General features: G+C 35.5%; 1 protein-coding gene across 1 annotated transcript in view; it reads right to left on the reverse strand.

Annotated features, from left to right (window-relative positions):
* Positions 1-26,664, reverse strand: part of LOC113510991 (sodium-independent sulfate anion transporter-like) — a 64,892-nt gene that overhangs the window by 11,734 nt on the left and 26,494 nt on the right. The window contains exons 2-6 of the mRNA XM_052894535.1: positions 17,992-18,189; positions 8,956-9,086; positions 8,291-8,426; positions 5,661-5,788; positions 1,829-1,921 (exon numbers count right to left, since the gene is read on the reverse strand). Of these exons, the coding sequence (XP_052750495.1) occupies positions 1,829-1,921; positions 5,661-5,788; positions 8,291-8,426; positions 8,956-9,086; positions 17,992-18,189 (686 nt within the window). The remainder of the gene's footprint in view (positions 1-1,828; positions 1,922-5,660; positions 5,789-8,290; positions 8,427-8,955; positions 9,087-17,991; positions 18,190-26,664) is intronic.

Raw genomic sequence — 26,664 nt, forward strand, 5'->3', positions numbered from 1 at the left:
TCATTCCTGAAGACTATTATTAATTGTTTACAGTATAAATAGCGACAGAGGCAAATTTGGAAATACGGAGACAACTGTTGTAGGTCACCATTGAAACTACCTTGCTTATAGGACAACCTGCAAAGCATTGTTCAGATGTATGATGCTTTAATTATTTATTAATGCTTTGTGGTCCCGGCATAGAATGGGCCAAATTTTCCTTTTCCTTGGGTGTCGTAAGAGGCGATTAAGAGCTATTTTATGTTCAAGGGATGGGCAGCAATGTCCCTCTTAAAATATCACCAAAGCGTAATTACCAAGAGTGGCAACTATTGTTAAAACTCGCCAATTGGAGGCCTATGTTAAGCAGTGGGCAAATAACGGCTGACATAATGGTGATATTTTAATTGTTGGCTGGATGCAGTATGATGCACTAAGCTTTAAATGCACGTTTCATTTATGCTTGAAATATAACAATTACAGTGAACACAAGCCAATTATGTGTACAATAAGGTTTATTCTCACGAGATAAACTGAACATCTATACAGTCCCGTGTACCGACGGAAGTATCGCTCCGGCAAATACTGTTTTCATTTATTTGCAAAGTGTCATTTTCCGCTGCTGAAGTGATGACGTCAATTTACCACCAGTAAATTGATTATAGATGAATACAACACAGTGTTAGTACATGTTTTATCATTTACGATTCAATTACAGATGTACTTAGAACAAATTGGAAATGCTTCCGACTTGTGGTGCGTTTATTGAGTTATAAATGTTAACTTTACCCCTATTTGGTTGGGGGAGGGATTGTTAGTAATGAGGACTATAATACCCTATTGTTAGCAATATACCCTATCAGGTCGATCTCCACGTGGTCCCCTCTGGAAACAATCGTGCTGGATTCCAGGTGTATTCATCACAATGGGCTAACTGACTTGCCTTTTCATTCTCACCTATCAACCCTCACTGGTGCCCCATCAGCGTATAACATTAAAAAAAATCTCGTATGTAGGTCAGACGTCTCGACGAAGTTAAGAATATGTACAATATCAGCATTTTCGTGCTAATGAATTAAAATTAAATTTAAAAAAATTAAAGTAATTTTACCCACAATAAAAACAGTCGCTTAAATACTGATTAAATTAATATGGAACGGAGAAACAGAGTATAAATCCTATTGATTGAAAATTAAACTGAAAATCAGTTTATATTTTATAAAGCTAATATACCTAAGCACAAGGAATTACAAAGAAGGAATAATAAAAACTTTAAATCATATGGTTGCTATCTTTCTTCTTATGCTAATATAATTAGTAAAAAGAGGACGAAAGATATACCCTCAGTTGCTATTGTTGTCAATTCATAGCTGGCTCGTGTATAGAAAATGTTTGATATGTCAATTATTTGTTAATAACAAATGTTACATTACTAGATTATATATTGGACACAGTATATACGGAAAGTATGCAAGCAGGTTTTATCTGAACTTGGTAGGGTTATATGGCCGAATAACATTTTCTATACACTAGCCTGCTGTGAATTGACAATTTGATCACTCCTTCTACGTAATTCCTTCTTCTTAGTAATACACAAAAACAAAAATTCAAGTGAGAACCTCTTTCTTTCAGAAGTTGTTAAAATAGAATGGAGTGTTCTGTTTCGGTGAAGGATGCAAGCCGCAATCTCAAAAAAGATACACTTTACTACGTAAATCATAAGTTTTGTACACTGTAAGGCAGCGCAATTTTTGTTTAGTTTATTTTATTTGGGAAACGAACAGTGCATTTAATAGAAAAAATATTGTATAAATATTTTGTAATTAATATAGCGTTTTGGTCGACATACCCTGAGCAGGAGAAGCACCACGATGCAGGATATGCCGAGCACCGCGTCCCACAGCCGGGTCTCGCCGATGTGCTCGTACATGCCTGTCCACACCTGGGAACATTAGAATTTTGTTACAATAACAAAACTGAAAGAAGATATGTTTGAATTAATTATAATTATAAATATTAATAATATAATAAATATATAGGCCGTGTGGTCCCGGCATAGAATAGGCCACCCATTCTTTTCCCGTGCATGTCGTAAGAGGCGACTAAAGGAGGGTGAGGGATGGGCAGCGGCGTCCCTCTTAAAACATCTCTAAAGCCTAACTGCGGTTGCCAACCCGTCTGCCAAACGTGGCATCTACTGCCAAACGACTTATGTTCAGCAGTGGACAGTTTACATCTTATCAGCTGATAAGATGATATGATAAACCTGTGTAGCTTCAGCGACGGTCATCCTTAGAATACGACGTAATACATTGTTTCACATTTAGTAACCGAGTCGACGGTTGTGTTTCAGAAAAACTGAAGTACTCACTTTACCGATCGTAAGCAGTGGCCAACCGAAGGCCAATAGAAAGTGTGTCGATAAAAACAGTTGGGCTAAAAAAATGTTAAATTATGCCAACAAAAACGTAGCTTATTACTTGTCATAATTAGCTTCAATTCGGACAATGTAAGCGTTGTGCGAGCGGGTACAGCAGCGCTCAGTTCACCAAGCTCGTTGTCGTCCTATCTGGCTCAATGTTAACAGGTGTCCAAATAGTCTGGAGTGTCTGTATGCGTATCGCTTTATTTGTTTTAATTGACGTATTAATATCTTAATATACCATAAAAAAAGTGATGCTAATCTCAGAAACCGCTTAACCGATTTTTTTAAGCCTAATCTCTCAAGTGGAAGCACTTCCTTCCACTTGAGAGGTAGGACAGGTTTTATCCCGGTAAAATGTGAAAAAACTAAAATTCATAAGTGAGGATGAGTATATATATATATATATATATATATATATATATATATATATATATATATATATATATATATATATATATATATATATATATATATATATATATATATATATATATATTTGTCCAATATATAATATTGAAATTAAGCACCCGATTGTAACGACTGGAGATACCCAACTGGTATAGGCGATATCGAAATGGGTGATGACCTTTTTTCCGCTCTCAATTTACAGAGGAACCCAATATATAGATGTCTGGGATATAGATATTACCCATGCCTATCGGTAAGTGGTGGTAGGGGGAAAACAACGATCGCCAAATCAAAGCAGATCAAATCTTGAAGCAGTTGTGTTTGCATTTTCCAGGAGAGATACGACCGTACGACGAATACGACGAATTACAGGGTACAGAGGCATAACACTTTAGTTCTGAGGTATGGAAATGCATGAAAGGTAACATATCATGGCTGACAAGATATTTTATTTTTATTTTTTTATTTTATACGGCTTAGAATGGCAAATAAGCTGACGGCCCACCTGATGGAAAGTGGTAACCGTCGCCTATAGACATGAGCAGTACCATGGACATAACAGTACACACATGTAATGTTTCGCCCATGATACTCCCCATACGTTGCCATTCCTGAGGACACAGGTGTTATTCCTCCGTACCCAGTAAATTCACGCCATATCCCACCCTTCAAATCGAAACACAGCCATGCAAACACAACTGCTTTACGGTAGAAACACGAATGGGACAGAGGTACCTACTCAAGCAATCGACTTTTGTATAAAGTCTCCCTCTGGCGATACATTCTGTTATGTCCATGGCACTGTTCATGTCTATAGACTGTTACCACTTGCCATCAGGTGGGCCGTCAGTTTGTCTGCCATTTTAAGTTGCTTAAAAAAATACACCAATTAAAGTTTGATCCTCTAATATCAACTTAGACTAGGTGCGTCAGAATGGGAGACTAACATTTTTTTTATCGTTTTTTAAAAATATTCAGTGTCACTAACAAAATATTCCGTTATAGAATGCCAATGTGTAAGATCTCACCCTAAGCACACTACATTACGTGGCAGCCATTACTTAGAGCGGACAGTCTCTTCCTGTTGCTTATTAACCAACTGTGTCCTACAATTTAATAGATTGGCATCTAATTGAAGCCGCTGAGAACATCACTTCCTCAATATCACGCACACTAATGACTGCGACGAACGAAGTCATTTGAAAAAAAAAAATCTTAGCGTTATTTTTTACATGTCATCGTTTCCATATTATTTCAAAGGTACATGCAAGTGGTAGCAAAAAATATGAGTTTGACGTTTGAAGACAAAAAAAAACAATGAATGTAGAATGAAATGAATAAGAGTAAGGATTGTCATGATTATTTATTTGTTTTTTTTTTTATTTTATTGGCACATAAAACAGATCACAACCATAAAAAACTTAAATAATAGTTACATTTGTGATTCGGCTAGGTTATAATCCAATCACATTATGTGCATAGCTCGAGTAATTCATGTAAAGCAAACATATAAAATAAAGAAAATACTTAAAGTGTTATATAAATACATAAAAGATAAAACTATATAAAAAAAATGCTTAAGGATCGCTGTATGTGTCCTGGCATAGCATAGGCGACCCCTTCCTTTCTCGTGGGTGTCGTAAGAGGCGACTAAGGGAGCTTATGGTGGAAGGATAGGCAGCAGCGTTCCTCTTAAAAGATCACCAAAAGCCAAACTGCGGTTGCCAACCTACTTGAATTTACAGGGTACAGAGGAATAACATCTGAGTCCTCAGAAATGGCAACGCATGGGGGGTATCATGGGCGAAACAGTATACTCTGTTATGTCCATGGTACTGCTCATGTATAAGCTATAAGCGACGGTTACCACTTTCCATCAGGTGGGCCGTCAGCTTGTTTGCCATTCTAAGTTGTATAAAAAAAAAATCAAGCGTGGCAACTACTGGAAAAACCCTTCTTATGGGGGAGGTTATGTTCAACAGTGGACAGGTAACGGCTGATACAACATTCTTATGGTACAATCATATAGACGAGGCACGATTAACCAAGCAACGTCGGTGGAAAAGAGACACGTGTTTCTTAATGTAGGTAAATCAATTATTGATCAAATTTATAAATACCCATTTATATGTATCTAATTAGTGTCATCGGAGTTAATCGGATTCCGAAATATAATTGTTTTTGTTTTTTTTTTTATAACACAGGGGGCAAACGAGCATGCGGCTCACCTGATGGTAAGTGACTACCGCCGCCCATGATCACCCACAACACCAACGGCATTGCAGGTGTGCTGCCGGCCAACATACATATAGGTATATTCTGTACGCTTTAAAGGGGTGTATTGTGGATGAACTATCTAAGTTATGGGACCTTGTATAACATACGATATATCATGAACGATAAAAATATTAGTAAACTTGTATTTAAATCCATTATACCAATGACGTAATTTTGTATACTACCTAATTGTACATGCAAAACCTGGCTGATAGTGAAATGTGTAGTGCATTTGTATTTTCATCTTTGTCAACCATATTTATTGCAAATAAATATTGTTATAATATATTATTTTAATTAATTTTTTAGGTCAATAAAAGACAAGCATTGTCTACTGACGATCCTTTGGGAAGTACAGAGATGCTCGAAATCGTTTTCAAAAACATTTGTTACTTCTATAAACTTGCAATGTATTTCACATTTTCAGAAAGTATTTGAATTCATTCATGCCTTCCATTTTAATGCTAGGAAATAGAAATATAAGATTTTTATGCGAATGCAAACATTAGACATTTCTTTGTATTATTAAATAAATTTTTCTTTCGGTTTAATTAACTGACTTTTGCCGTACCTGAAGGAATTTGCCTCCTGGGAAGCTGAGCCCGAGGATGTCCTTGACTTGCGTGGTGGCGATGATGATCGCAGCCGCTGACGTGAACCCCACCGACACCGGCCCGCTGATGAAGTCGATCAGGAAACCTGAACAGCGACAGGCTACATAAGCAACGTATCCGAAAAATGTACAAAATCATAGGAAATATTGCTACTACTAGTGGGTTTGAACCATAGCAAATGCAAAAATATAGTCAACAACATAGTTTTTATGGGGGGGAAAGGGATTGTTAGTAATGGAGGCTGAGAATTCCATTGCTAGCAATATACCCAACCAGGTCGACCTTCTTGCGGTTCCCCCTGGAAACTATCATGGTTAATTCTTGATGAATTCATCATGATGGGCTAACTGGCCTGTTTTCATTCTTATCGATCACCCTTCACTGGTGCTCCGCCAGCGTATACCGTTAGCGCAGGCGGGTTTACCATACAATTTTCACCCATCAAAAAAAAAAACAGTTTTTATGTAGCGTGTTGATTTGTGACCTCTCACCTGATGGACAGTGGTTATCGTTTATGGACATGAACAGTACACTATTTTACTATTGTCATTTATTGCTGAATCCCATTCAAACCAAAATACAGCCATGCAAGCAAAGCCGCTTAGCGGTAGACTGTAAAAACATGTGCAGAACGGAGGTCAATCCAAACAGATGATTTTTGTGCAAAGTTAACCGCTGGTAGGTACATATATTTCCTGTAATATAGTTTAATAAGTTTATTTCAAAATAAATGTTACATTTTTAAATATAGGTGAAACTCTGCTCCCTAAATAGGTATATAACAATATATTATCAGTTTCGCTTTTTAAATATCGTTAAAAAACATAATTAATTCGAGTACAAAATCTATATATTTGGCAGATAAATTATAACTGATGCATTACAATTATAATACATATATATATATATATATATATAATTATTCTATACATCTTCATTATACCTTGTTGTATCATTTATGTTATACAATAAATAATATATTATTATATTCATATATAATATTGATATCTTCTATAAGGTCCACTTAATAATGTTTTATAGACTAGCGGCCCGTCCCGGCCTCGCACGGGTGGACATTTTTACATTTTAAAAAGTGGCCATTAAGGCTGCACACGCGATGGAAGCTTAAAAATGGAGTAACTTCTTCCGTTTTCCCAGCATTTCCCTTCACTGCTCTGCTCCTATTGATCGTAGCGTGACAAAAAGTATACTACAACCTGTCCAGGAGTATGAAGAATAATTGTACCAAGTTTCGTTAAAATCCGCCGAGTAGTTTTTGTTTCTATAACGAAAGTACAGATAAACAGACAGAAATTTCACTGATTGCATTTTTGGCATCAATATCGATCACTAATCACCCGCTGATAGTTATTCTGGAAATATATTTCATGTACAGAATTGATCTCTCTACAGATTTATTATAACTCTTTCTCGAGTGCTACCTATTGAGTGGTGGCCCCACTAAAAATCAGCGCTGTAGCACTACGCTGCAGCTTAAGTTGTGTGGGGACCATTTCAGCTGCTACCACAGAATTATTAGTTTAACGTATAGTTTTTATTAATATTGTTAGGTTTAGTAGGTGAAAAAAGAAAGATCTACTTATTGGAAACATTTTCCAATCAACATGTATTTACACTTATTTTTGTGCACACAATGCCCTCGCTCAGTACAATGGTGCATCGCACAATACTCGTCTTTTCTCATATTACAAGTCCGACGACGTGTCTGAAAACACGACTCTTGTTCGTTACCTGTTCCTTCAACAATGATACATCACTCTTTGTATTTACATGACCTAACGCTTTTGGAATGTAGACTTGTCATTGCTTCGCAGTTAGATAAATAAAAAGAGCGCCGTTTGATTATTTAGAGTTCTGCGAAACAGATCGTGTGGGCGAAGAATTTGGTAAGTAATCATATCTCTTTGGAGAATTGATTCGTGGGAATATTCATGTGTTTGCTTACTAACACTACCTTATAGGGGGAAAGGGATTGTTAGTAATGGAGACTAAGAATCCCATTGCTAGCAATATACCCAACCAGGTCGACCTCGTCGCGGTTCCTCCCGGAAACTATCATGATTAATTCCAGATGATGGGCTAACTGGCCTGTTTTCATTCTCATCTATCACCCTTCACTGGTGCTCCGTCAGCATATTCCGTTAGCGCAGGCTAACTATTCCATTTTCATCCAATAAAAAAAAACATTACCTTATATTAAATACTAACATATGAAAAGTGAGATGTAATATATGGGACATATGGTGTGTCGTTTTTGAAGTATGACGAGAGTATTCGTCATCATCATATCAGCTGTCAACTGCCCATAGCTGAACATAGGCCTCGCGCTTGGGCTGTTTTGCCAGTAGTTGCCAGGCTTAGGAGACGGGTTGGTTACCACAGTTAGGCTTTGGTCATGTTTTAAAAAGGACGCTGCTGCCCATCCCTGATTAAGCTCCCTTAGTCGCGGAAAGGAAGAGATGGCCCAATCTACACCGGGGTCACAGTTATTGTGCCTCAAAAATGGAGAGCGAGAAATATAGTTATAAAATATTTGGCTATTAATATTATAGAATCTGTTACGTACCCAGTTGGAGGATGCCCATAACAAGCTCGACGCAGCCGGAGAGGAACGCGAGCAGCACCGCGAACTCGGGGCCCAATCCGTGAAGGTTTTCCCTCGTGAGAATGGCCGCGATGGCTGTGGGGCCTATCGCGGAGTCCTTACAGAAACCCAGGCAAAGTATGCTGTCAGTACAGTTTAATATTTGACTAAAACACGCTGATGTTTCACACCTTGCATGATTGTTAATAGACATGTATAATATTTGGTTATCATGCTTGTCGAATTGAAAAAAAGTATGGAACTACTAGCTGATCCCGTAAACATTGTTTTGTCCGTTATCACCTCATCTATCAGGTGCATTTTTAGGACATTTCTTATCGGGTTTAAATTACCCTATCTGTCAAGTTTGAGAAAACAATACAAAAATTTATTAAGTTCGGTTGAGCCGTATTGAAGATTAGCTTTAACGAATATCCTGACAGGATTTTTCAGAAGATGACATCACGATGAAGAGTATCTTACATATGGAACTTATTTGCAAAAAATCAAGTCTCTAAAGCTAGTAATGTCTGCTGTGCATTGATAGACTCTGGACATTTATCAGATAGATGTGATTATTATATTAGATTAAAACTAGGGATATTATATTATCGTTGTTTCTAGTGAAAGTGTTCTAAATTACTCACTTTCACTGAACCGAAGACTGTGTAAACAAAACAGGCCATGAAAGACGAGTAGAGTCCATACTGCGGGGGCAGCCCCGCCACTCCCGCGTACGCGATGGCCTGAGGGATCACCGTCAGACCTACTGTTATACCTGCAAAAGAATGATATATAAATATAGGAAGAATTTAATATAATAATATAGTTTTTACTAGAAAAGTCCTTATGTTTGAACCATATCGACCGATTACTGACTGTATTTTTGAACTAAATTATCCAAACTTTTTAGGAACTGCAATCTGTAATGAGAGAACTCTGCATTTAATTTATGAGACACTTTTATTAGTTTTTACATTTATAAAATACATTGTTCTTACTTTTACGAAATGAAATTATATATTGTTTTAAAAGTACATAAAAAGTTTTTTGGAATTAATTGAACTGCCTGTAAAGGACGACGGTAGAATCCTTGTAAAACAGGTATGTGTAATTTAAGATTGTTATTCGTTGACGATGCAATGGTTTGATATTATTTCTCATCAAGTGGACTGCCACTTTTTCAGCTATTATTAATAGTACCTACGTCTGAATTAAATATATACAGGTTGACTTCTTTGTTTTTTGTATCAATATCACAAAATGTATCATGGACGCAGCCAACATATCTAACATTTAGTTCACGATCTAATTGTTCAACTTCAGTTGTCCTTTCTGAGGAATAGAACAAAGTTTCATTTTAAAGGAAGTCTTCTATTTTCTATAAACAATTTATCTTTTATGCGTTTGAATACAGTAGTTGCGATACGGAATTTAAATAAAAGAAAAGAGTGTTTACGTATTTTATTGTTGTCTGTATACTGACAATGACGCATTTCTGTGTGCAATTTTCTCAACAAACTGCCTGCGTTTTCCATTTAGATCGTTAAAAATATAAATGTATAAATATAATAAATTTGATATCGTAAATATTTTAGTGTAAATTACTAAATGGCAAAATAATGAATACAAAAATAGATTTATTCAGCGTCTTATTTTTATCATAGTAAAATTAACTCTCATTAACTGTAATGAAGTAATTCGTAAACGTATATATAGTAATAATCGTATACAATTTGTGAAGTTTTGCTCAATTTCACATTATAATGCTTAAATTATGTTATTCGTTCGGATATTTGATGGAAATTTCGTGCGACATGATGGATTGCTTCCGTTTGTTTCTGCCGATGTCAAATTGGATCTCTGGTAAGGCTACGCACCTAGCTACTCATCAAGGCTTTGGTTATGACCTTGTCATTCGCATGTTTTTTTTTATAAAGGTTGGAAGGCCTAACAAATTGACAGCCTACTCTAAACATAACAAAATATAATGTAATATACATATACTTTTTGAATCGTCATTGCTGTGGAGCAAAGATATTATGGCTCCATAATTTCAGTGCCATTCGAAATGGATAGATATAGGTACCTGACATGCATTACACAGATTGGTGGCAGAAACACGGCTGAAAGACTAAGGTATGATGATTAATTCATGATTTATGTTAAAAAATGAATTTCACAATTGAAAGAATTAATTTATTTCTTGGAGTAACAAATATTCATTATTAAGATTTAAAACTAAAAAAAGTTTTTAATTACGATCTGTCTGTTTAGAAATCATGCTGTTAGAATTTGAATACAATCCACGATCCAGGTTAATTTGTGTCATTTAATTCTAAACGGCATCCTATGCATTCGGCTTTAATTGTCCGGCCACATTGTAACTGGGATTGCTTCATCTACAATTGTAATCTATCTACAAGACAGACTACAAGATAAGACAATAGGCGGCAATTAAAGATAATAAGGTCTTAGTAGGGTTTTACTAAAAAAGTCGCTTAGTAATAATAATTGATTATTGCATGAGATTTTTATGGAAATTGAATTGACATTGTGTTTTTGGTGATATTAAGAGAACAGGTCTTTGTTAATTTTATTACTTTAATAATTTATTAGTACTTTTGTACATATACAAAATATTCTTTGGAAATGACCATTTACCAGAGGGAGACTTTGTACAAAAGTCGATTGCTTGGGTACCTCTGTCCCATTCGTGTTTTTACCGTGAAATAGTTGTGTTTGCATGGCTGTGTTTCGGTTTGAAGGATGGGATATGGCGTGAATTTACAGGGTACAGAGGAATAACATCTGAGTCCTCGGGAATGGCAACGCATAGGGGGTATCATGGGAGAAACAGTATACTCTGTTATGTACATAGTACTGCTCATGTCTATAGGCGACGGTTACCACTTTCCATCAGGTGGACCGTCAGCTTGTTTGCCATTCTAAGTTGTATAAGAAAAATGTATACATTTACTTATTTTGAATACATTTATTTACTTACTTTTAAGTCTTATTTTTGTCTTTTTATTTCTCTAGTCTCAGTACTTTCAGATTATTACAGTCAGTATCTAAAATATGTTTTTCTAAATTATTTATAGTTGGGGTTCGTCTGATGGGAAGCAATTAACTACACTAGATGCATTGCCGATACTAAATAAGCTTCTAAAATACCGTTTTTAACAAATTTTATACTGTGATTTTTTGGAAAAATATTGATTGAAAAACTTGGCTTGTTATCTCGAACGTTCTTTTTCTGAAACTGTCTAGTGTGTGACGATTTAAGGCACTGAAGTCAAGGAATAAATTTCTTATCGAAGAGATGAGATTTCTTAAATGATCATCTGAATTTATCAAAGAAATTAAAAAATACATTTGTAATTTTTGCAGCTCTTCTAATGTTTGAAGCTCCGTGTTTGTTATATCGATAACTTTATATTTATATATAAATATAATCATATCATAGCGTCATATCTTCTTTAGTTCCAAAATTTTGGTTCCAAATGATCAAAAAACAAAAAGTTAACAAATGAGTTGTAGCTGGACACCGAGTTTTTATAATTTCAGTAACCGCAAGTAGTTGTTGAGTAATAAATTGAACGTGCGATTGGTTTGCAATTGGTACGCGCATGTATACCAGTTGCGATGCTGGCAATAAAACGGCTATTTCACAGTTGAGCGGTCTCCAATAGGGTTGCCGACACATTGGTCGGAAAAGACTATATAATCGTAATTATATTTATTAGAAATTTGGTCTGAATAAAAAATTATAGGTCCTGAATCGTACGTCGCATCAAGTGCTGTTAACTATGCTCTTGAGGAGTATGCGAAAAAATAACAAAAGAATTGGAAGACATCGAAGAGTCTTAGACATTTTAAAAAGTTTTTAATCGACAAGCATGAGAATTGAGATAAACTCATGTACAGTGGTGGCAAATCACAGGCAAGACTCATAATAAGTGTCTTAACTGGACATATGCCACTAAAGCATATAGGTACTATACAAAATGGGTCTTTACTCGGACACACTGTGCAGATTTTTTTTTTGATGGGTGAAAATGGTATGGTAACCCCGCCTGCGCTAACGGGATACGCTGACGGAGCACCAGTGAAGGGTGATAGATGAGAATGAAAACAGGCCAGTTAGCCCATCATGATGAATTCATCAGGAATTAACCATGATAGTTTCCAGGGGGAACTGCGAGGAGGTCGACCTGGTACCCAACCAGGTATATTGCTAGCATTCAGTCTACATTACTAAAAATCCCTTTCCCCCTACACTGTGCAGATTCTGCAGTGAGAAATGGCAAGTAGGCGTATGAGTCTACTGAGAACGGCTTATCCAGAGTCAGGGACTATAGATATCTTATACCGTGGAATACCACAAAGGTAACATAGGATCTATAACATGATGCTGCATAATGCAAGGAGAAGTAAAAAACATGCCAATGTTAATTTATCGTGGTTAAAATCTCTGTAAACTAGAGTAAATCAACAGCGCAGGCTATTTGTTAGTAATCAGGACTACACTCTTCATTCTTAGTACTATATGTCAGGTCGACCTTGTGATGGTCCCCCCCTTTGCCTATGTGCACCCCTTATAATAACTACCCTCTTATACTAACCTACACGTGGAAAACCTACAAAGCCTAAGAAAAGCCTACGAAGGCTTTACCTAATGAAAACCCATGAAAATCTAGTGAAAACCTACCCTAAAGAATGGCCTAACACCCTCAATATAACCCCATACCTATATTGCCTTATACACCCCAAACATCCTATGAATCATATAAACCCTTACAATAAACACATAATATTGAACAGATCTTATAGTAGAACACTTGATCATTTGGCCAGATAAATAAATGTGTGATCGTCTAGTAATGTAGGACCCGTTGTGTGTGTAATAACCAAAAGGTTCTTTAATTGGTATATGATAGGAGTTAAATAATGAAGATGATTGATAAATATTTAAGGATTAAGAATAATTAATGAATTATACTCATAATTCATGTAACTAGGAAGTTAGAATATAATATATTAATTTAATAGTAAATTACAGAATAACTGTAATAATAAAAAAATGGGGAGCGGTCGGGCCCCTCACACGCCCGGACCAGTGGAAGACTTTCCAACTATCTATAACTCTTCCTCCTAAAAGGTAGGGAAGGGTATTACTATTTATTAATGCACTCTGATGGTAATAAGGGAATGAGTATTCTCAGTTCCAAACCAAACATAAGTACATTTACTTCAACATTACAGTGGCTCCACCAGCCCCACGATGCTTCCAGTATAAATTAGTGTTTGCCAGAGGCAAACGGATCGGAACTGAAATCCCAGGATCACTCCGACACGAGAGCTTACTCATGGGCGATGACCCTTTCAGTCCTATATGGCGACATAGAGATCACCCACTAACAGTACGAAACTGTTTCCCAGCGTCACCCTGTTACGAGCTTACTCAATGGGGGTTTCCCTTCGGCTCCACAAGAGATCAGACCAAGAAGCGAGATCACCCAGACACCAGAACTTACTTTGTTGGGACATAACCCTTCGGCCCTATAATGTGACATTAGAGATCACCTGTGAAGACAGTCCGATAGAGATGAAGATTTGTGTGATAGGGGATACCTTCCACACCCTGGAATTGGCCAAGCCATATAATGTTGATAATTGCTATATCATAACATAGCATTGTCAATTTAATATTATTTACTTAATACCAAGAATACTCAAGGTTCAAGTTAAGTCTGTTGATTAGGCCGGAGCCTAAGAACGAGTAGTCCAACCCATAGGTCGAGAGCTACTAAAAGTAATGAGTGCTATTGAATGAACTATAAGTCCAGTCAATTATATATAATATTATTGTTGATTAACCACATTGTGAATTAACCAATTATTTATAGAGAGAGATATATCTAAAGGAACTATAAGTCCTTTAAAAGACACTGATTAATCACAAGTTAACAACGTCTCGTGAAATAACCAGTTGGGTTTTCTATAAGTTTGAGGACACTAAGTCCAACAAGCTATTATTGTGTTGAGAGTAATAGAGATCTTTTGTAATATTTGTAGAGGTTTGATTAATCACATTGTGAAATAATCAGATTAAATAATTATGTAGCTTTATAGAGAGGACTATAAGTCCTAATTGGTTGTTGTCATAAGTACTGATAAATTACACATTAAAGTGCCAGGTCAATTATTATATATAGGTATATAGGAAGGACAATAAGTCCTATTTGTGTATGTTGTAGTAGTAGAGGCAATATATTGCATAATTATAATGTGAAAGATATAGATTAAATATATATTTGTATAGAAAGGACAGTAAGTCCCATACAATTATTGTAGCTGTACTATAGTTATACTATATCTACTTCCTTTTAGTGTCTTAGTAAACCTATTTACTAAGAGAATTTCTCAGATAAACAAGTGTTTTAGTGTTTAAATTATCATGATTAAATCCCTAAGAAATTAGGTCTTTAAATAATTATCATATCATTTAAGTGAAATTTCTCATATAAATAATTCCAATATTTCCCCTACAGTTATTATAAAATAACAGAAAATTATATAAATTTTCTATAGACTTAGATATAGAATCATAACGTGTATAATCTCCTTTTGTTTGACGTCTGTCACTTCAATGACGTATTGAATGACGTATTGATGTATCGAATTGAATTTTCATTATCTATCACATCTGTCAACGTAATAAATACTAGCAAGTTTGTTTATTTGTATTTGTTTAATATAATTAAATATAAAGTCATCATATCTCAACCCTAATATATAACTAAATTATCAGTGACATAAATAATCATGGTTTACACCAGAAATAATTAATAGTATCCAGTAATGCTGCAGTTTTATATTCTATCAGTAGCCAAGCTTACTTTCAAATTCAAGAATGAACAGAAGATTAGAAGTTTAACATTCTTATTGCAATTGTACTTGCAATAATATATACATACAGTACTAATTATCAAGAACATTCCTCAAATACATGTGTGGTGAAGATTTTCCCAATATGCTATCTATTTGATTCCTAACCTCTAATGTAAATTTATTAAAGAAGTGAATAATCAGTGTTAGTGTTTGCTTTATTAATATTTAAAGTAATTGTCCTAACTTGATATTAATAGGTTCATATCTCCTTGGATACAGCCCAACATATACAACTAACTCGATAATGAAATTTATAAAATACTAATATTATATTTTACTACTTGTATATCTCCATACTATTCCCATAAAATATTCAAAACATGTATATTAAATATAAATCCAGTAAATATTCACTAATATTAACCCTGTCTGAACTTGTCTAGTCAATATAACATGAACAAACAACACACATACAAACCTTATCGCCAGGACAACTTCCTTTCTAAATATGAGTAAAATACATAGCTTCACAAGTGTCATACAGTACCAATTTTATACTGAACCTCATACCTAGTTAAGAGTAACTATAGTCAGAGAATCTTTTAGTACTTTTATTACCATTAGGAAATAAATCCACACCTATAATATCAATATAATTAAATATTATTAAAAGCAGTAATATACAAAGAGTTGTTATTGTCAGCTTGCTCACTACAATAAAATCAATATTAAAGTTTATAATAAATCAAGACAAATTATCTATTTACACAATACAGGCTTGTTTACCATAAACACCCCACAGTCACATGAATTTATCTACTAACACAATAATGTATTAAAAGTATTACATCCACATAAAATCACTTACAACAGTTAAGCTGTCTCTTTGTACATCTGGTGTAAAACAAATCCCCACATGTAGTCATGGATAATCAAATATAGACTAAGAATCATTAGTCTGGTCGACCGAGTAATGGTATGAAAACACTTCACCATGAAGCGTTAAGTATGAATAGATATTCTAAACCAACACTGTAGTAGTGTAATAAATACAAATATTTCATCATCATCATCGTCTCAACCATCACCAACCCACGACTGAACACAGGCAATTTCTACCGACTGACACAAGGAACGGCCCCACAATACACATAAAACAGTCACTCCAAACAATGGAGGTAGCCCACACCGCACTTGCATTCACAGGGTCGCCACTCAATAACCCCTCTCTCTCATCAATGGCTGTTTCCCCAGCAATGAGACCAGACCATAGTCACTTTAGTCTATTATCCTCAATAAATAAATACTTTATAATAACTAGATATGAAACTAGTTAGTATTGTAATAGTTCAATAGTTGATTCAATAAGTATTTTCCAAAACTGGACAATTAGAACATTGAATCTAATTGATGAAGTTCTATCAAACGACCATATAATTGGATTTTGTATATGAGTAGAATAACGTAAGTACGTAAATTATATTGATGTAAACTTTGTTCAAATGTGATTGCATTTAACGATATACGCATTACCTAAAGGTATATGGACTCGACTAAATACGTATTTTAATAGTTGTTGGGAAAAATATTAAGTATAGACTTTGCCTGTGATCACAGTCAAAAATCTAACTACGTAGTAATAAATGGAACAAGCTCACCGGATTCTCCAGTCTTCTATTGATTAATTTCACACACTTAATCGATAGTGATACACTAAGATCTCAAACCCCTTCATCGATCCGGTCCCTCCTAGATCTATATCCCCATTATTTTTTTTATTTTATTGCGCAGTTCCTAAAACACGACTCCCGCGCCATCTTTTTTTTTCTTTTTTTCTTTTTTTTTCTGCGCAATTCCTAAAAACCGACTCCCGCGCGCCCGCCGATCTGCCGTCTCTCTTTTTTTTTTATTTCTTCCTATTCTTTCTCTAATAATGTCATAGATTATGTCACCGAAGGGTAGATATTTCAATAATCAGATTTAGCCTATTATTCGAACTGAACTTTTCTTCAAATTCAATTTAATTATATGTTAACGTATTTTGGTATTTTCTATTAATTTTATTATCGAATTTATAAAACTTTAAAGGCTCTCATAAACCTTATTAAACTGTGTTGTATGCATCCTTTTTACACCTGATGATAAAAGGTAAACTATAATTTGGTTATATATAAAATATAATATATTTTTGTTTAATTTATTTAATTTTCTTGTGACATCTACTACACTTTGGAAACACATCAAAGGAGTTTCCCTTCTGTGTCAGTATTTCATATATGGTAACGTCTTCTCTGTACGCTATTGTGAACCTTGACTTTAAAGTTTGTTTATATTAAATAGCTCAGCTTTCGCAGCGGTCACCCATAGGAACCCCTGTTTCTTTTCTATGTACTTATGGTATTAAACCTATTGTACTATAGGCGAACCGTCACAACCTCCACGAGGTATTGAAACTATCGTGGCAAAATGTTTAGTAGACTCGAGCTGGTACCAGCTTAAACCGCAGACGGGGTTACCATCTTTATTCATCAACTCTTTTTCTTCGTGTTGTTGGTCATGAGGTCACATGTTATTAGCCCATAATGTTGGCAGGCTAATATTTATTTCCATAATACTCAGAAAAGCAAATATGAATGAAACAGAGGTCACTCCTGCTTTGTATAAATTCTTCTTGTGGTAAACAGCGCTCACGTTTGCTTTAGAGAGATCCTTTACTTGTACTTTTAGGAATTAATGTACAGCCAAAAGATGAGGTATGTATTATAAAATCTAGTAGTAAAATATACCTGCTATAATATCAGCCAGTCCATTCCTTAACGAGTACTTGGGAAGCCACGAAAGGATAGGGACGCGTCGCAGCAACGTCTTGGTGGAGCAGCAGGCCCGAGCTCGTCTGAGAGCATCCCTTCGCCACCCACTGCCGCTACTGCTCTCGCTGTCCGGTTTCGAGGGGAATCCGCCTCCGAGGTAGGATCCATTTGTAGCTGCAGAAAAAAATTATCAGTTACAAATTTACGTCGTACATCCACAGATTTCTAGGTTAGGAGCTACCAATTACCAGCCTAAGTCTAAGCTTAGTATTCTTGTTAGTAATTTTAGTTATATTTATAATATTATTCATGTTTCGTCTTAGGCGCCACCTGGTGGTAGATTTTTCAATTTCCTAGTAAGAAATTTTATATAAAAGCCGTCTGCATCAATATATCTGCTGTAAGCAGCTGTAGTTGCAAGATTATTTTGGTTTGAAGAGTGATATATGATAGTGAAATTACAGAGTTAAATTTTATTTACTTTAATAGTTCTTAGGTATGGCAATTCATGACGAATTTACAACACCATGACCGTCACAGTGTATTCTGTGTTTATGTCTATAGGTGACGATCACCATTTTCCATAGGCCTAGCTTGTTCAGCTAAACAAAACCGTCAGTTGGGTCCCAAGCTTATTTTCCCCATTGTCATATAACAAGACAATGATTCCAAAAGACGTCATTACCACGTACGCGACTGGTGAAACCACGTCAACGGAGCATTCCGTTGTGTATCGCCTGTCACCTGTCAATATACAAAACAATGCGATCGACAGACGAGTGACACTATCGGGGCCTTATGTTGATATTTCAGTACACTTGTATATATACACTTTTAAATAACAAACCACTCAGTGCTGACACCGTTCGGTGACTGCGGAAGTAAGTCATGCGTGTAATTTTAATTTGTTGTACTTTATTGATGTCGTAAAAACAGTTGTTAAAGTATAAAATCCTTACTAATACTTACTTACGAGATCATCATCCTGGTTAGGGATCCATAGGTCGCTGGTTCATATCCGGCTCGAAGGACCACTTATTATGTTTGTAATATGTGCTGGTTCTTAGTATTTAATTATATTATTATTTATATTATATTATTTATTATATTATATTGTAAATAAAATCACCGTCTGTTAACTTGAAGTATATTATGTATTTTTTGTTCTATATCAATTGTTTTTTAAATATTCTTTTTTATAAAAAACCACAATTGTCAAAGTATATAAAAAGGTTAATTTTGAACATATTCCACCTAGGAAAAGGTGTAAGAGAATTTAACAAATTATAAAAATACTTAAAATAAATTATTATGTACTAGAAATAAAAGTTAACATTAATATTTATACATATAAAATTAATTATCATGTGATGTCAAGTAGATCAGCTTATTAATAGGTCTTAAAAAGGTACCTCTAATGGTTTTTATCAAGGCTGACCTTCGAGATCATCATCCTGGTTAGGGATCCATAGGTCGCTGGTTCATATCCGGCTCGAAGGACCACTTATTATGTTTGTAATATGTGCTGGTTCTTAGTATTTAATTATATTATTATTTATATTATATTATTTATTATATTATATTGTAAATAAAATCACCGTCTGTTGACTTGAAGTATATTATGTATTTTTTGTTCTATATCAATTGTTTTTTAAATATTCTTTTTTATAAAAAACCACAATTGTCAAAGTATATAAAAAGGTTAATTTTGAACAATAAACTAACAACTCCTTTTCCCCAAACGCTACGGGTTTTTTTTATAGGACGATAATGGAATGGTAACCTCTCCTGTGCTAACGGTAGACACTGACAAGGCACTAGTGGAGGATTGGTGAAAATGAAAAGGCAGGTCAGTTAGCCCATCGTGATAAATTCCACAAGAATTAACTACAATGGTTTCCAGAGGAAACCGGTTGGAAGTCCATCTGATAGGGTATACAGGTATTGCTAGCAATTTAGCTGCTAGACCCCAACACTAACAATATTCCCCCCCCCCCCCCCAAATACTACCAATAAACCATCGATTTGAAGAGTTTCAGTTCCAGAAAACTGGAGGAGGCAGATTGGCAATGGAGTTCTACTGGCCCATCGTGAAAATGTTGGGCCAACTGACCTATATGCATCTTTATTAACAATCACCAGTACTCCTTTAGCGTATACCGATAGTGCAGCCAATTTCATCCATTGAAAAGAAGTCCTAGAAAATTACTTCTTTTGCAAGTTGTTTAAAAGTAATAACAGTGTCAGGTCTCAGGTATAGGTATTTCTATTATTATTCAAACACTAGAGAGCTAAACGCTGTGTTTCAGTCACGATTACAAGCCAGGTCAGGTCGGCGCGGTGGCGGTTGTCGACCACCCTTGACCGCGTTGGTTCACCGCGCCCGCTCGTGACCACCACATCACGCCGCGACCACTCCGAGCGAGCAGGTGTAGACGCCCGATGCGGTCTTTGCCACCATTCACTTTATTCTTGTCACTTGATTTAGAAAAAGGAAGAATTTTTTTAGATACCTTTGTACAAAGTTCCCTTCCTCTCTGTATACAGTTGTGGTCAAAAATATAGAGGTTTTATACTGTTTCTCATTGCCTATACAGCAAAGGCCTTGCGTGATGATAAATAGACAGATGCATCTGGTGATTAGCGTATTATATTGTATTATATTATAGTATATACGCCACACTTAGTAATTTTAATAAAATGACTATTAGCGTACTTCGAGATGTTTCAGACAATTGCGTTTTCTATCTAGTATTATTCAGAGGTGGAATTTCCAAAGAATTTCGAAATTTGCACAAGTGTTTGCTAACTGTAGTCCACTCTCTATGCTCAAACAATGAAATGAAATAGAAGCTATTATGTATTTCAACAAAGCTATCTATCAACTACCTGAATAACAATAGGATATTCCTGTAACAATATTATAATGAGCCGCGAATTTTTTAAAGAGTTAAAATATTTGTGGTACGAGGTATAAGCGATTTTGTTTTAATTTTTTTTTTATTGGCTTTACTAACCTATACAATTGGGGTAACTAGATATCCCGTTAGCGGGGAAAAAAACGGAATACGCTGGCGGAGCACCAGTGAAGGGTGATAGATGAGAATGAAAACAGGCCAGTTAGCCCATCATGATGAATTCATCAGGAATTAACCATGATAGTTTCCAGAGGGAACCGCGAGGAGGTCGACCTGGTTGGGTATATTGTTAGCAATGGGATTCTCAGTCTCCATTACTAACAATCCCTTCCCCCCAATTGGAAGGTTTTGCCAGGGCCACCGCAGTCAAGGCTTTAGAGATGTTTTAAGAGAAACGCTGCTGCCTATTTGTCGGCCTCCCTTAGTCGGCTCTTACGACATCCACTGGAGAGGAAAGGGTGGCCTATTCTATGCCGGGACCACACGGCCAATAAAATCTGACCAGTAATCACTATTAGGCCAAATTTAATATCATAGCAACTATAAAGTAGCTAATCGCTTGTCACTTAAACACGTTCTTAATAAAGACAACGGGATATATAACACTTTGTGTTCGCCGATGGTTTTCTTGTAACTACATCCACCACACCGAACCGGTTCGTTCCGAAACTGGACTATTAGAACGAAAACAAACAACTTTTCTATCTGTGACGTTATTGATTCAATGACATATCATTTTTAGGGTTTCGTACGTTAAGATTACGTTTACAATCGTTGGCATTCTTTTAAAGGAGCGTTCTTTAGCTAGTTTTTTTTTGATAGGTGAGAATGGTATGGTAACCCCGCCTGCGCTAACGGGATACGCTGGCGGAGCACCAGTGAAGGGTGATAGATGAGAATGAAAACAGGCCAGTTAGCCCGTCATGATGAATTCATCAGGAATTAACTATGATAGTTCCCAGGGGGTACCGCGAGGAGGTCGACCTGGTTGGGTATATTGCTAGCAATGGGATTCTTAGTCTCCATTACTAACAATCCCTTTTTCCCCCTCTTTAGCCAGTTTATTTGTTTTGTTTCTTTTGTAGTGAACACATTCATTAAAGAAATATAAGGCGAATAATGTCAATTTTTGAACTCCAACCTAACTTATGTAAGGGAAAATTGCTAGCAATATGCCTTATCAGGTCGACCTCCACGTGGTTCCCCCTGGAAACCATCGTGAACAATTCTTGTATCATGGGCGAAACAATATACTCTGTTATGTCCATGGTACTGCTCATGTCTATAGGCGACGGTTACCACTTTCCATCAGGTGGGCCGTCTGCTTGTTTGCCATTCTAAGTCGTATAAAAAACAGATCGGTCCCATAGAAGCTTTATCAGAATCGGTTCAGTAATTTAATTTTTAGAGCAGAATGACTAGTTTTGTCACAATTAAAGTCGTTATTTTTGTGGGATGTGAACAATCTATATATTTTTCTTCTAAGTTTTATATAAGTTAATTAATTAATTAATTCGAGTCACATATAAAAGTAGACTTGCAGAGAATTAACAAGGCTTTCGTTAAAATCAGCAATTCAGTCGGCGGCTAATCATTGCACTGATTTGCAAGTGCAAGTGTAGAAAGGCTGCCTTCTTTAATGGTGTGATAAACGGACAGATGTCGCCGCCTGCGCTGCATGCGCAGTGCCACAGATAATATGATACTATGCAGTGCTTACCGAGCGACTGAATATGTATGACTTTGTATGTTGACGTGTATAAAGTTTTCTGTATTAGTGGCGCTGGAATGGATTGTTACATTGAAGACTTCCGTTTCCTGATTAACGTTTTTTTTAATGGGTGAAAATGGAATGGTAACCCCGCCCGCGCTATCGGTATACACCAACGGGGCACCAGTGGAAGATGATAGGTGAGAATGAATGCAGGTCAGTTGGCCCACCATGTTGAATTCGTCAAGAATTAATCATGATGATTTCCAGGGGGAAAAGTATATATAGGGTATATTTCTAGCAATGGGGCTATTAGACCTCATTGGTAAGAATCCCTTTGCCCCCGTGATGTTTTTTTGTTTTTTTTTTTTTATACAACTTAGAATGGCAAACAAGCTGACGGCCCACCTGATGGAAAGTGGTAGCCGTCGCCTATAGACATGAGCAGTACCATGGACATAACAGAGTATACTGTTATGGGACAGAGGTACCCAAGCAATCGACTTTTGTACAAAGTTTCCCTCTGGAAAAGATGTATGGTTTAAGAGATGGGGAATTAACGATAATTGTTTTAATATAATACATAGATAGATAAATACTCCAAAAGATTATAATAGTAAACTTATTATAGATATAAACAATTACAAGAAATAATCGCAATGAGAAAACAATAGACAGTCTTATCGCTAAAAGTATAATAAGTATGATAATTTTCCGCTAGAGGGAGATTTTGCACAAAATTCATCAAAGACAAAAACCGTTTAGCAGCTATGCTTACATGGGTACCGGGATCAGGTAGAGAAATGTCAAGGTATGGAGGCTAGCATCTTAATCCTCAAGAATTAGATGAGAAAAAAGGAAAAACAAACAAATTATTATGTTAAACATGATGAGGCTATTCATGTTTATAGGTGACGGTTGTCACTTTCCATCAGGTAGGCTATTAGTTATTTTATTAGTTTAGATCAGTGTTTCCCAATCTTTTTTGAGCCATACCCCACTTGAACATTTCTAAAATTTTTATACGTAATTTTTCCCGACAAAGTTTACTTCTCGACTCTAATCGCCCAGTTGATATTTTGGTAACGTCAAACGAAATTATACCTAATAAATATTTACAGCATTTTTTTATTTACTTTTTTTTTGTTAGATTAGGCACCGATATCTACTCGTAGCATTGCATTTAAATGGCCAGGAGCAAGAGGGTTAAAATCGCTTCAAACCCATTTTTAATTGCCCCCCCCCTCTATCAAATTGCCCCCCTCCTGTGGGGCCCCCCATGTTGGGAAATACCGGTTTAGATAGTTATCATTCAAGTTCTATAAAAAAACCTAGAATTATCTTTAAGGTTTGTCCGGTGTAACGAGGTAAGTACGTGCAGGGTGAGAGAAAGAATAAGTAATCCATCAATTAGTACCTAATTGACAAAACGTCTCATCTCAAAACCGGAAATCATTAAGACGTCCAGCGCTAGATTAACGGAAAGCAAACCTGACCTACGCGTATTAGCATAGCGTGGCGAAAGCGTCCACTTGTACAGACAGCAGCAAAATCTATTGTAGTTAGTATTTATTACGGTTGATATTATCATTACCACAATATCATTCGCTTCTGAGCATGAGTAGACCACTCACTAGAGGGAGACTTTGTACAAAAGTCGATTGCTTGGGCACCTCTGTCATTCGTGCTTCAACCGTGAAGCAGTTGTGTTTGTATGGCTGTGTTTCGGTTTGAAGAGTAGGATATGGCGTGAATTTACTGGGTACAGAGGAATAACACCTGAGTCCTCAGGACTGGCAACGCATGGGGGGTATCATGGGCGAAACAGTATACTCTGTTATGTCCACGGCACAGAGGTACCCAAGCAATCGACTTTTGTACAAAGTCTCCCTCTGGTGAGAGTTATAGAGCTTATAATAAATATTATGGGAGGATTTTTAGAATTTTAATCCAGATTAGTCATTCAATGTGTCGGTGGGATGGTAGTGTAAGGTTATTATTGCCTATCGTATATATAATATAATATAGTTTTTAACTGTAATTTATTTAATTTACAGTTTTATATACTTATATATTTACTTTACTTTCATTTTATTATCTTTATAAAATGATATTTTAGAATGTACTAACTAAGTACTAACAAATAGTGGCGGAGAAATGTGGTCCTCCAAACTTCTCTATTTTCTTCATTCATATCCATGATTAAGGTGTAATTTCGATCGATATTTCGACGTGGTTCAATTCACGTCAAAATATCAACAATAAAGAATAATAATAATAATAATATAATTTATTTGCTCAAATATGGGTTAATACAGATGTTACATTAATAGGTTATTACACCTCCATATTTTACCATAAATGGCGTGCAAATCTTCTCTTAATATAAATATTACTATATTTCATATATCACAATGTCTTCATTATTATAGATTACAGAAAAAAAAAAAAGAAAACCACTACATCAAAATTTGTCTTATCTCTTGTCTCATGGGAATACAACGCAGTCATTTATCGTTTGTTTAATTTTTAAAACTATCTGTCATATATTCATTTAGAGTGTAGTATGCTTTGTCAATTAGTTTCTTCCTTAGTCCTAGTTAGAAGCAAGTAAGTAGGTGTTATTTACCTATAAAATTTTTCATTGCGCTAAGTTCCGACAGTGTATTTAAAAATGTGTAAACAACGCGTGAATTAACTATAACATTATACAAGTTAACCAGACTTGATTACGAGTTTGGTTAACATATTATATTGATCATTAGATTATAACTATTAAATTAAAACTGGCTTAGTATTTCAATTTAATTTATATTTGTAAATCACCGTGTCTTGGTAATCTCATATGGACTCCCGCGATACAGGTTCGCCTAATGTGGGGTAATCCAATGTACTCGCTGTTGTAAATTTTTTGTGTTTAATAAATAAATAAAATTAGTATGTTGATAATTTCGAAAAAATCGTGTGGTAAATAAATAAAAATTATTTATGCGTATTTTTGTGTCTGTCTGTACTCTATAGCTTATGCGCGGCGCGTGCGACAGCAGCTTTCTATAGGAGCGGTTGTTCTGTACATAACGACGAATTCATTTAATTTAGACATATCATGTAAACGGAGAAATGATTGCTCACCGGTTTCATACATTTTTTCTTAATTTTGATGCTTTATTTAACAGATAAAAAAAATTTTTTGATTCGTTATTTATCAGTAGCCGTAACCGGCGAGCGTGTATGAAAAGATTGATGAATGTGGAAGAAGCGAAAGAGGTTTGTTTGAATCGAAGCATTTGGCGTTCCATTGTTTCTGCCTACCCTCATGGGAGACAGGCGTGACGGATATGTATGTATGTATGAATGTATTTATCAGATTTATTAAGAGTTTTTCGTGAGTGCGCCACAGTAACACAAAATGGTCAGAACTCAGTTTATTGCTTTATTATATTATTACATATACTGGTTGCTTGATTTTCTTAATTTTCCTTTTCTTATGGCGGTATATTTTGTTCACCTAAACTCTCCTATCCTATGAAATTTTGGAGATAAATGCGAGTTCTAATTACACTCCGTTATTACGTGGATAAAATATTCGTAATTTCTTTTATTAAACAATAAATAAATATTTTAGATTCTATAACGCGTGTGACACCCCTAGTGTTGCAGGCGTCCATAGGCTACAGTGACCGTATACCATCAGACGGGCATGCTTCTTTACCACCTTTGTGGTGTAAAATAAATTTCTGTATTGACTATATTGATTTCGTTGGATGTCGCATACATTAGGCGTTTATTCATTTATTTATTCACAGGAAAACCAACGCTACGCTAGAGTAAATAGATACAGTTTAGGATCATAAAGTAAGCCACTAACAGGTTTTCACAAGTAGCAACAATATAGATACAAGGCGCTGTACACAAAGCAACAAAAATAGCAGTTAACAAAACAAATACGAACAATCAAGAGGAATGAAAACAAAAAATATATATATATGAATAGAATACAAAGAAATTTGAAATTTTCCG

The sequence above is a fragment of the Galleria mellonella genome, unplaced genomic scaffold (assembly GCF_026898425.1).
Source record: "Galleria mellonella isolate WM207_F2 unplaced genomic scaffold, CSIRO_AGI_GalMel_v1 utg116, whole genome shotgun sequence".
NCBI lineage: Eukaryota > Metazoa > Arthropoda > Insecta > Lepidoptera > Pyralidae > Galleria > Galleria mellonella.